Genomic DNA, 12,788 nt, shown 5'->3' on the forward strand with positions numbered 1-12,788 from the left:
AGTTATATTCACTTTTGATCCACGAAAACACTTTCATTTAAATTTTTAAATCTTAAAGAATACTCTTTTTTTTTCCCCTGAACTTTGAGGGGGCTTTTCTAGACCTAACAACTTTAAACATTGTAACCAAGTCCAGGACTAAACCGCCACCTATTCTTCTCAATAGGCATGAATTTAAGCCCACAGGACACTCATCTGCTCCCTGGAAACAACAGATGGTTCCCTCTTTCTCGCCGCATCACCTTGTCTGAGGAAGTCAAAATAATGAAGAACAGCAGCAACCCGACAAGGACACACAGTGGCGTGTGTGCGCGCGCGTAGGTGTGTGATAAGTGCGCGCGAGAGTATCACACTTGTGCTTGAACGTGAAATTTTACCATGCACCTCTCATACAGCTTGTTTGCTCTTAGGATATCCTGCAGTCAGGTTCCTAAAAGCTGCGGTGGGCTACGTGGCGTTTACGTACACATCACTGGGAGTGCGTGCGTGTGTGCGTGAATGTGTGTGAAGGTCAGCTCGCCGGCACAGTTTCTTTTCCTATTTCTCTTCCCTCTCGCGCAGGTTTTGATCTCTCAGCCGCGAGATCAAAGGCGCTCTCTGGCTATTAGTCAGCGCGAGCCATTGATCCCTCATCGATCCACGTTAGACACAGCCGCCCCATGAACACCGCGCGAAGCTCCCCAAAGCTCCTCCCGCGCGTCGGGAAAGAGAGAGAGAAAGAGGGAGAGAGAGAAAGAGAGAGAGAGAGAGAGAGAGAGAGCAAAAGGAAGGAGGTGCAGCTGGTGTGTGTGTGTGTATGTTTCTACTGGCTCGGGTAGATCCAAACTCGAGCTTTTTCTTTGCCGCGGGACATGAAACAATGAGGCTCGAGCCGGTTTTAATAAAGCGCGCTTTCCCTCCTTTCAACTCTGGCGCGAGGCGGACGAGCCGGCAGCGGAGAGCGATCGATAATTAATGACGATGAATAATTTAACCCTATCGATTGATACTTTTTTCTTCATCCTTTCCCCTCCTTATTTTCTTAAGGCCGGCGTTCCATATCATACCAATGTACCGTTTCGCGCGCTTCAACATCCTCATCCCCACTCACCTGCTCTTCAACTTCTTGTAGGAGTTCTTCACCTTTCATGAACATCTGAGAAAACAAGTTCCTTTATTTATCACAGGCTATAGCTTATATTTATGAACCCAGTTGGAGTCTAAATTTCACCTGACTTCGCTACATGAATAGTAATGGCTTTTGAAAGACTTTAAAATATATATTTTAGATATTTAGTATTTTTAGCAATCTTCAAAGTGATTTTCATACCCTGTGATATTAAACCTGAATTGTTCTTCGAACAATTAAAAATGCAAGGAGTCACATTGTTATTAAATGACCTCCTTTGCTTTTATGAATCTAATTTTACACCCTATACCTACCTGTGCATGCTTAACAGGGCATTAAAGGCGCAGTAGTCACCAGCTCAGTAATGCACTGTTGCAATTCATTGCTTTACAACGTAGATCGTGTTATAAATCGTACCCATTCCTACATAATAGTTTTCATAAGGTCATATTCGTTTTTTGTTGTTGTTTTTTAAAATTTGACTTTAAATTGGAGTTGGTTCATTGATTTTGCTTTAATTTGGTCATATTATATACAGCTTTCCACACACCATCCTCAACTCTATGCACCTGCTCTTTAACTTCTTGTCAGGAATATTAATCATTGGAGTTCAGATAGATAGATAGATAGATAGATAGATAGATAGATAGATCTCTCAATCAACTCGGTGTAATTTTGCTTGCTTTTCCTGAAGACAAGGTGCCCACAGTATGATCCTGCCACCACTGTGCTTCAACAAGGATATAGTGTCCAGTGATGTGAAGAGTTATTAAAAAAATGGTATTTGATGAATTTATTATGTAATTCAGAGACTTTAACTAAAACCAAGCTGGCTTCACAGTGTCATTTCATTTTTAAAACCAGTATGCTTCTGGTATGAAGATTTTTAAAGTAAATCTTCATACTCAAACCACTGCCATTGTAGCAAAGTTTTGTTAAAATTTTGGTCAGGAAGTTTCCTTTCACATTGTAGGGTCATACGTCTCCCTCTGACCCCTAGGTTTAGGCAAATACTTCCTTTCAAGAAAAGAAATAACCTTAAAAATTATATAAAATATTTATAATCTTTGCCTAAAAGTGTTTTCAAAACACTTAAAGATTCAAGGAGTCCTTATAAAGGAATACTTTTTCTTTTTGTAACTAAATCTCAAATCCTGACTTCCTTATTTGTTTGTATTCAGTTAAATCAGTACAAGCAAATTAATGCTCACTTGTGACAATTGTGGGTTAAAGCCCGTTTTCACAACAGAACTGCATATTTTATTTATTTTGATATGTCTACTACAAGAAGACAAAACATAATCTACTTTTATAGGGGGAAAATAATATTTTTCCCCTTTAAAGTGAGGAATTATTTGCTGAAAATATGGTAGACATTGACTTACAATATTCTACAATCATGTTATGTTTTGTTCATGTTTCATGTTGTAAACATGAAAGTGCCACATATAAACTAAGTCTTAAAATCTTGTTTACGAAACATAAGACAACTGTCACTCAGTGGCGAGATGTCTCATTATACCTTAGTAAGACCATCTTCTGACAAAAATCGTTTTTGCATTAGCTCTTTTGGCTTTTATTGTTATTAAAACACCATTTATGTCTCTCAAAGGCAATCATCTGCAGGCTTTGTCTATAGAAATTAGAACAAATTATGTTTGGCTACAACGAGGCCCCTAAAGACACAATGTAAAATTGATTCCTTTCGAGGTTGTTTGCTCAATGTGGACACAACATTTGTTCAGTCTTTGTGTTTTGGTGTCGATCAGGTGCTTCCATGATTCATAGATCACTGATAAGTGGCTAAGCAAACAAAACCCCAAATCCTTTGAAAATGATTAGGCACTGAATTGAAAATGAAGGGAAAATCAGCCATTGTCCAGAGGAAATACCCCACCACTCCCCGCCCCCCCTAAAAAAAAACCTTGTGGACCATTAAAAAGATCACATTAAAAGATTATCAGAAAATCCATATTGCTTTGGAAGAAAAGTTTTCGAAAGAGGACTTCTGCATGCTACTGTATATACGCAAAACTTTTTAGCTTCACAAAGCTGGGTATTTAGGCATGTGTTCTTGTTTGTATCTCTTACCGTTCCGAGTAGTGAAGAAACAAATGGAAGAGAGGAGCGGCCACAACAGCGACCTGACAATCATCGGCAATCCCTATAACCACTGTGGCTCTGTATCTTTCAAACTGAATTTCACTGGCTGGTGTTCTGACTGGGCTGTGCTGTCAGATGATAGCCCGTCTCAGTGTGAAGGACTCAGTATTAGCTCTGCCCCTGCAGTGTGGAGTAATGTGCGCTCTGTGGGAGAGCGGGCAGAGAGCCTCGGTGCTCCTGTAACTATACATCTTGGTTAAATACACTGACAGAGCTGCAGTGCTGCCTGTTCCCATTACAGCAACTGCACTGATTCCTCTCCCTTTCATATGACAGTGTGATGGGTGTATGGATTCATGATACAAATGAGTGATCATGTGCAAGTTTTGGTACTGTAGAAGTTGATAGATGAGCACCTTGACTCGTACAGAATGTCTTTGTGTAGTTTTACTGATTAAACTCTTTTCTGCTTAGAAGATAGAAACATGAAAGCTGTTAACTTAGCCATTGAAACACTATCAAGCTGTCTATTTTTGGTGATTTAGGTTTGAATCCAAGCAGTCTTTTTTTTAGTATTTTTGAAATATTTGAGGTTCTTAAACTGGTTTCGGTTTTCTTGAGGGTAAAGTAAGTTTTTGCTGTTGATTTTCTTTCTTTAAAGAAGTCTGTGGACTTACATCTATATCAACTAATGAAGGTATTATTCTTATTTGTTAAAAAAATAAAACAGTTCCTCTCTTAGGCTTATGATTTAGATGGAGATTTTTTTTTTTTTAAACAACCTTTTTTCAATCCAAGTATGAAAACCTTAATGGTACAAACATACATAAATGATTCAATATTAATATGATGCATACATCTTCAGTATTGCAGCACATTTTTAGAAAAATGTGGACAAATGAGAAGGACCATAAGCTACTATACCTGCAGCATTGACTTTTTTTCTTTTGCGTTCGGATAGACGGTTTCTATTCCTTTTCCCTGAACAACCCCCTTCCTCCTCCTCATCCTCCTCATCCTCCTCCTCTTTCAGTCTTCTGTCTCTCCCCTCCTCGCATCTCCTCTCTCCTTCTCTCCATCTCCTGTAACAAACACATAGCAGAGTCCCTCTGTTCTTCCACCCCGAGGCTGACCAGTGTGTCAGAGCTAACCAGGGAGAGGAACAGAGAGAGGGGAGAAAAGCGGGAGAGAGGAATTGAGAGGGAGAGGGTTCAGTCGGGCCTTTTTCAGGGGCAACCGAAGAAAAAAAAAGAGGAAGATGAGACAGATGTACAGAGTCCGTTTCATCTCTTGGAAAAAGAAAGCAAGAGAGGCCAGACTCTTCATGCTTCTCACAGTTTTCTATCTTTTTATATCGCGACCCATCACTCTTTCCTTCTTTAGACAGCACTGGAGACATAATGTTGCCTGAATGTCAAACTGCCCCCCCTTTTCTCTGCTCTACCCCAGTCACTCTGCAGAATTTCTAAACAGAGTTACAGTATGTTTTCCCTTCGTACGCTCGTCAGTGGCCTACTAACCTCAGCTGCACAAAGTACAGCAGCTCTTATGATGGACCCAAACATGCACACCCCCCAAAAACTGTCATCAGTGTCAGAGAGTCTGAGGTCAAAAGAACATTTTTAGGATGTTTTAGATATCAGACTTTGCATTGTGGGTTTTAACAACAATTCAAAAGCAAGTTTCAGTTTAAGTCATACACTTTCAAGATCAATTAGAATGTCACTTTAAATAGGTCAAAGGTATGTATATCTAAAGGTTTAAACAACCTTAGACCTGAGTTATGCACAGCTTTGAGACAATTTGTTGGATTCGTTTGGTCATGCTGTAGTTTTCTTTTTTTTTTGTACCAAAGATGTATTTTTACCTCCTTTTTGGATCTTTTTTTTTTTTTTTACGTACATTTGGGTTAACTTGGCAAATTTAGGCAAAAGAAAATCTCTTTGACTCAACTTGACTTCTTTGAAAAGTTTCTTATTTATTTCAAAGATATATGGTGTCAAGATGAATGAATTTATTCACATCTGAGGCTCTAATAATCAAGACTTTATCAAAAAGTTTTGTAAAAATCATCTTGCAGACAAAAATACTGGCACAGACAATTCTTAAGTAAACTGATTATAAACAATATCCACATTAGAACATAATAGTAGCAGCATCATGCTGTGGAGTCATTTTTCAGGTATGGATATTGCAACATGTTTGGATTCTAATAATTATCTGACTTTTTTTGGCCATTTATTTTTAATAAAATTTCCATCTGTTTGGAGCAACCATTTTCAATTATGAGAGACATCTTAGGAAAGTTTTTAGGTGGATTAAAATATCTCAACTATCCATTTTTTTTCCCTTTTTTTTAAAAATCATTATTGATTTTTATAGTGTATAAATAAGACCTGGATTTAGTGTGCCTTTAGATTGTTTTTGTTACCCAAGAGATCTTATCCTTATGAATATGTAAAAAATACATTTAAAAATTCAACCAAAACTAAGGTTAACCTTTCTATATTTACAGGCAACATAGCTAATTTTCTTTGTTGCCTAAGCCAGATGTTGTCTGTCATGCATTTAGGTGAGTGGATTTACTTATGCGATGTGGAGACTATCCCATCTGCGCTGCCACTTTAAGGGATCCAGACCCACCAGAGTAAATACAAGGATGGTACACACTAAAAGTTCATTTCCACTCAAATCTTTGAACCACTTAACGTGACACAGCTGCAGGTTTTGCATCAAAATCCAATAAAATACGTCTAATATGATTGCAATGAACTTTTATATTTGAACTTTAGAATGAGTCCAAAAAAAAAATTAAATTAAAGTTACTCTGTATTTAAAATTATTAACTTGTTGTCCTAGTTAATCCTTGTCTTGTGGTGTCTTTAAAACTGGCACAAAATTACAAAATAGCCTTTGACCCCTCAACCTTGATCTTCCAAGTTCTGTTTGCCTTTGAACTGTTGTTTTGCCAGGTAACAAGCACATTGTGTTCTGTTGCAAGCCGTATTACCGAATGTGTGTGACTCATCAGCCCACCGGAGGGTCCTGAGCAGTAATGATCTGTTTGTTAAAGCCGGCGCCGGCGTCTCCCTCACAACACGTGGACCACCGTGACTGAGTGGAAAAAACTGGTTTGATTTTTTTTTTGTTTCCAAGATGTGACTGTGTACAGTAACTCGGTGTCTCTATTGTGCATATTGCCACACTGCTAAGTGTGTGATCCGTCATCCACGCAGGACTTATTGGTGACCTTTTGTGTGGAAGGGGCCTTTTGTTTCGGCCTGTTGTTTCCTCAGCCACTCTGCTCAAAACAAAGTGCTTTGTGAGTCTTTTTGTATGTCTCTCCTCACAATCAGCACAGTAAACAAAGTGCATTCTCACTGTCTGCTCAGAGAGATGTGTGTTAGTGTGTCAGTATTGATTCAGTCAATATCTATGGGCTCCATGTCTTATTTTTGTGCACTGCCTCTCACTGTTTGCGTGTGACGGCTACCTGGATACTCGCACATTTTTGCAGAATCTGTTTGAGACTGTGAAATCCATTACAATCTGCGAAGGCCTGCATCTGACAGTCTGTGTATGCATGTGCAACTGTGTGTGTGTGTGTGCGCGCGCGCGCGCGCGCGTGTGTGTGTGTGTACGAGGAACTGTATTCCCTTGGCTGCTAGTTATAATGTTTCTGGGGGTGATGGGGGGAACTTGAAAGCCCTGTGCTGCCCAAATCAAAACTAACAAGGAAATGATGGGGGCTCCTTTATCTCCTCTCTGGCCTGGGGGGCCGACAGGGGCAAGAACAGGAGACTGGGCAGGGAGAAAACAACGAGAGAGGGAGGTAGAGATGGAGAGAAGGAGGAGGAGGAGAAGGAGGTGGTAGGGGCAGCCTGGCTTCCTCTTTGATTTGTAAAAAATGCATTACCTCCGAAATCAAACGGAAAATTACTGCGGCGAAGCAAAACACACAGAGTAGGAGCAAAAAGGAGGTGGGTGGGGCAGGAGGGAAGGCAGGCAGTGAGGTAAGGCAAGACAGTGGATAGGTGTGTGTGAATAGAAAGGAGGTGGGAAACAGGAAAGGAGGAGTCACCTGTATAGATATGCTGCCGGATGGGGGCGGGGGGAGAAAAAGAAAAAAGGGTGGATGGGTATGGATCTGAGGTGGTGCGTAGGTGGTTAGAGAGGTAGATGGAGAGCCCCCCGACTGATAGGAACACATGCATATGGTCCTCTGAGGAGACGGGTCCATACATGCTGCAGACCATGTGAATATGGCAAATGAAAGAGATGATGCAGTATTGATGACCTGCAGCCCACAGGGAAGAGGAAACTTATAGATCACTACCTCCGACACAAAGAACCTTCCATCTTTCTAATGATCGCACTTTGAAGCAAGGAGTCCTTCAAATACAGTTTATTTGAAACTAGTACTCACGGTGCTGGTTATAAATAAGACTCTGGATATCGCATGATGTCATATGCAAAACGAGCCACGTGACAAGTCGTTTTTTTGTGAAGGCATGCAGCAGCTGGTATTAGAACACTTTAAAAATTAGAGCAACACTGTGTGCAGACAAAAAGAATGACGAGAAAGTAAAAAAAAAAGAATGAGCGAAAAAGGTTGCGGACAAAGAAACGAGCTTGAGCACAAGGAGAATGAGGAGCAGAAGAAGGGCGAGATGGGCCACGATTTAAGGGCTACAGAAGCGGGGCGAGAGCGACGCCGAGGCTGATAGAGAGAGAGAGAGTGAGAAGTGCCTGGAGTTAGCAATAATAATTTATACAAACACACCTTAATAATTCACGTTCCATTTCAATGCTGGAGGGAAAATCCAAAATTCACAGAGCATAATTAAATAGAGGCAGAGAGAGAGAAGAGACGAGACGAAACGGAGAGAGGCTAGCGTTAAAGACACCGGCAGGTTCGCCTCTTCCATCCAAGCTTTTGTGAAACAACCCCCATGAAACGGCAACGTCCAGACCTGATCCAGCGCTCGACACTGAATCCTCCTCCACGTCTCCCGCCTGCAGACATCTCAATGAGCTTATTTGGCAGGTGTTATCATTGTGCTCGCTAATTTAATAAAATGTTGCAGGTAAGATTGTATTAACGGAGTAAGAAGATGGTCCTGAGTGACCTTCAAAAGTGTTCTTAAGTTTTAAATAATTAAGCCCCACTGACGTTCATCTACAAGATCAAATCAAACCAAATGATGAGAAATTTCAGACATGTCAATTACAAAAAACTTTCATGACATTTTGCTCTTGCTTATTAATTTGTTGGGTTATTTTTTATGGTTATTAAGGATGTATATATTTTTTTATTTATTTTTCTCTCATTTAATACAATTTTGTGAGAAGTATTTTAACTTAATTAAATGCAAAAGTTTGCAGGTTTGATTCTGGTGGCGTCCCAATCAAACAACCAGAGATCTTTGCAAGTCAAATACTGACAAATCTGTTTTTTTTTCTTCTTCTCATTAATTGCATCAAACAAAAAACTCCCACCATTTTTTTTTCTACAAAAGCAATCAATCAGTAAAGCTTTTTGAGATTTTCAGATAAAGATTAGGGACAAATAAGGTTAAATTTGTCATTCCTTTACTTTCTGGGTGTGTAAATCTAAAAATGTGAAACATTCAAAAATATAAGACAGAAAATAAGAAAATGCTAATTTACTATGAAATTGTAGATTATCCTACACTGCACTCTCAGAGCTTATGGCTTTTTTAATGATGCCTTCTGTCCTACAACACTTTTGCTGCAATTTGTGATAATCTCAGATCTTTTTTCTGTATTTTCCTTTTTTTTCACGATATCTATATAACAAGTCGTCTGAAAATGCATCTTCTGGCCCTCTCTAGTTGTGGCAATTAAAACAAACAGAATGTCTTACTAAATGACATAACTTGTGCCAAAATGTTGCAGATGAATAATATAATCTCACTAACATACATTGAGAGCTGACAATGCAAATAGTTTTAGAAATTCTTAACGTCATAGAATATTCCCTCTAATACACACTTAAGTATATTTTACTGGGGATTTTGTGTGACAGATCGACACAGAGAGTCTTATAATTGTGAAGTTGAAGGAGATTGATTAACGATTTTCTATGGTTTTTAAGCAGATAAAATTAGAAAAATGAGCCTCTTTGGGCGTATCTCCACCAACTCATCTAGGGAATGACATTTTTAGAAATCCTTCGTTGTAAAATGACTCAAGTTCAGTCAGATTTTTCTACCGGAAGTTGAAACAAGGCAAAAGGTTCACGACTTTTACAACCTCAAACAGGTTTTCTTTCAGAATTTGCTTGAATTCAGTTCCATGCATTGTCCCATGGAACTGAATTACCTGTAAATGTTGACGGAAAATCATCCTCAAAGTATTATGTAATAATTTTGTTTAGATTAGAGGAAAAGTAGCTGTTTCAGCCGTTTGGGGTTCAATTCTTGCATGTTTTCCCCCTTGGTTCTCTGCCTAATCTACTGCAAATAAAGGTCACCTTTAAAACCTTTAAAAATAAAAGTCTATTAACATTTTCTTTTAACCTCATCATGTATCACTTTGTGTTGGTCTATCAGAAAGAAAAAAAAATACATCGTATACACTGAAGTTTGGAGTTATAATGTTGCAAAATGAAATAAAAAATTCAAGGAATTTGAATCCTTTTAGAGGTTTATTGTTGTGTTTTGTTCAGATTATGTTCTTAAAGATACTTTCTCAGAGCAGTTCTACTTTTTAATTAATATTTTAGCTTGAAATTCAAGCTAAAATATTAATTAAAAAGTAGTTCACCCAACTTTCAGCTGAAAGTTGGGTGAAGTTTGTGAATTCTTTATATGATGGGCATTTTAATCCTCAAATCATCATAAAGTCATCGTCCACGGCTCCGTTCTACCTACATATCATAAGAGAGCATTAATCTGCCCTCTTGGTTTTTATATTTTGTAATTTATTTTGCACTTTCTACTTTTAAAAAACCCACAGAGATCAAGCCAAAACTCGAACATATATGTTTAAAATACTATGTATGTATTTTTTTTTTTTAATGTGATGTGCTTCGGCTGCTTTTTGGATGCTTTTTAAAAAAATCTGTGTAATTCCTGTGGTTGAAAATACACTATAGGGATGTCCACCACGTTGCATCAGACACGGCCTCAGGTGGCTGTACAAGATCACATCCATCAAACACCTTATCTCAACCGAAGACATATGAAACATAACCTTGCTGTATTTCACATCGATTTGAGGTGCCGTTTTGAACTCACGGCGCTTCTCTAGACCCTTACGCAATATCTTGATTTTTACCAAAGTTGCTGCTCGGCTGGCGTAAACTTTGCTAATAGTAAATATTCTCTTGTGTTTGACTGCTTCTATTTGCAGAAGATGTAAGAAAATGCATGGTTATTGTTGTTATTGTTTCAGGTGTTGTGGAGGCATGGACTGCAACTGCGTCAGCGATCTGCTGCTCCCCCCGGTGCCCGCCCTTTGGACGCCAGGTGAGTCCGATCCCTGTCAGTCGAGTTTTCGCCACATACTTTGTGGCAAAAAGTTTTTCCTTTAAAAATTAATAAACAAAAGAAAATATTCAGGGGAAACCATCCGAGTAAATTTATGCCCGATTAACCAAAACCATCATCATAAAAAAAGAAAATAAAAATCTTGCTGAAAAACTCTTCAGCAATGCTGCAGACTCTGGTGGTAATTGGCTCTGTGTCTTGTGTTTTTACAAGGCTACTTACAGCCAGATTCACTGGCAGCTGATGCGAGCTCCTCTATGATGTGCATACAGTTGGCTGTTAAAATTCAGGCCCAGGCAACATCAACCAAATCTCCCCCAGCGAGCTGTCATCATCCCACTGACCAATCTGTTGAGGCTAGAGGGCATTAGCACAGACTAACATTGCTCAAGGCACGTGCTGTGATATTAAACACATCATCCCTCAGCTCCATCACTCATCAGTCATTCAGACAGCAATCCCCCCCTAGCGAGCAGCGGGACAAACGACAGGCCTTAACCTTATCCCTCCTTTGTTGTTTCTCTCTCGCTGCCTAGGGTTCGCCTTCCCGGACTGGGCCTACAAGCCGGAGTCGAGCCCTGGTTCCAGGCAGATCCAGCTGTGGCACTTCATCCTGGAGCTGCTGCAGAAGGAGGAGTATCAGGGTGTGATCGCCTGGCAGGGAGACTACGGGGAGTTTGTCATCAAGGACCCAGATGAGGTGGCCCGGCTGTGGGGGATTAGGAAGTGCAAGCCTCACATGAACTATGACAAGCTGAGCCGGGCGCTGAGGTACGTCTGTATCAGATTGGTTTATCGCCCCACCCCCCTCCACTGGCCCCCGCCCTCGGTTTACATTATTTGTTTACTCTCGCCGAGCTTAATCCTCACTTAGCGCCTCTCTTTTTCATGTCGGCGAAAATAGAAAGATAAAGGTGAGACTTCTCCAGGGGAACGTCAATACCCTCAATTTCTCCTTATCAGCTGACATCCTAATGGAAAGTTCACCATTGAGCTGCAAAATAAAAAAATTCAATAGGGATTTCAAAATTAAGCCGCGGTGTGGAAATCGCTTGGACTTCCCCAGGAATGGTGAAAACACTCAAACTTGAGGAGCAGCTTACACCCCCTCAATCGCTCACAGTTTTATTGTGCTAACGCCCACCACCACCCCGACTTGTTTCACCCCATCCCAATTTGCCCCCTCCTCCCCCCAACTCCCCCTCTGCTTTCCTTTGGCCCCTTGTTAATGGGGGCTGTCGTCAGAGTCTAATTGTTATGAATTGGCTGGGGCCACAATTAGCCTTCTTAATTAGCCTCACTTAATTGCTCAATTAGGGGCCAAGGCACAATTGCCACGCAAAGCAAAACATGTACACATCATTGCGCTGGGGTTCAGCCACTGTGAATACATGCTGATATGAACATTCTGCTGTTTTGTTGATCGAGTGCGTCTGCATAATGAGGAGCTTCATACCCACGTTTAATGCTGAGGCTGTGTTTCGCACTCTGACTGTGATCTGGTTGAGACAAAAGTATTCCTTCAACAGTCGCCGGAATCTCGCGATAACGCGTCTGCAGCTTTTTCCACCCAACATCCTGCCTTCAGCCGTGATTTTTCAGCTCCTTTACCTGAGCCAGATGGCTTCTTCCCCCCACAGCCCCGCCGTTGATCAGCTCAGCATTCTGGCACACAGTGCACAGTGACACCTCTGTGGGTGGTAAAGGAAACTGGCATGACGAAGGTTTGACATGCCCGTCGGGAGACACCGAAGGTCGCTACCATGGAGATTGCTGTTGTTTTGTTAATCTGCTGCTCTGTGGGAAATGATGACAGCTTCTCAGTGTCTTATGCACAGTAGTCTCTGACAACAAGGCTCATTGTTTAAAGTACAAATTCAAAATAGGCTTTGTTATTTAATCGTATTACAAGCTAAATTCTGACTGACAAATGGAAATGATGTCAGTTCTCTAAAGTGACTTTGGAGATGTTGGTTGGTTCAAATGGCATGTTTTCTTGTCTTTCCTATTTTGAAGTTTGGTAAATTGTAAATCTACAAAAATGTAGGGTTAGATATAAATAA

The 12,788-nt window shown here is 40.3% G+C and overlaps 1 protein-coding gene across 4 annotated transcripts in view; it reads left to right on the forward strand.

Annotated features, from left to right (window-relative positions):
• erfl1 (Ets2 repressor factor like 1) overlaps positions 1–12,788 on the forward strand; it is a 66,911-nt gene that overhangs the window by 44,227 nt on the left and 9,896 nt on the right. For all 4 annotated transcript variants that reach the window (XM_016672321.1, XM_016672319.1, XM_007553740.2 and 1 more), the window contains exons 3-4: positions 10,631–10,704; positions 11,262–11,496. In XM_016672321.1, coding sequence (XP_016527807.1) covers positions 10,644–10,704; positions 11,262–11,496 — 296 coding nt within the window. In that variant the 5' untranslated portion in view covers positions 10,631–10,643. The remainder of the gene's footprint in view (positions 1–10,630; positions 10,705–11,261; positions 11,497–12,788) is intronic.

The sequence above is a fragment of the Poecilia formosa genome, unplaced genomic scaffold (genome assembly GCF_000485575.1).
Source record: "Poecilia formosa unplaced genomic scaffold, Poecilia_formosa-5.1.2 Scaffold59, whole genome shotgun sequence".
Taxonomy (NCBI): domain Eukaryota; kingdom Metazoa; phylum Chordata; class Actinopteri; order Cyprinodontiformes; family Poeciliidae; genus Poecilia; species Poecilia formosa.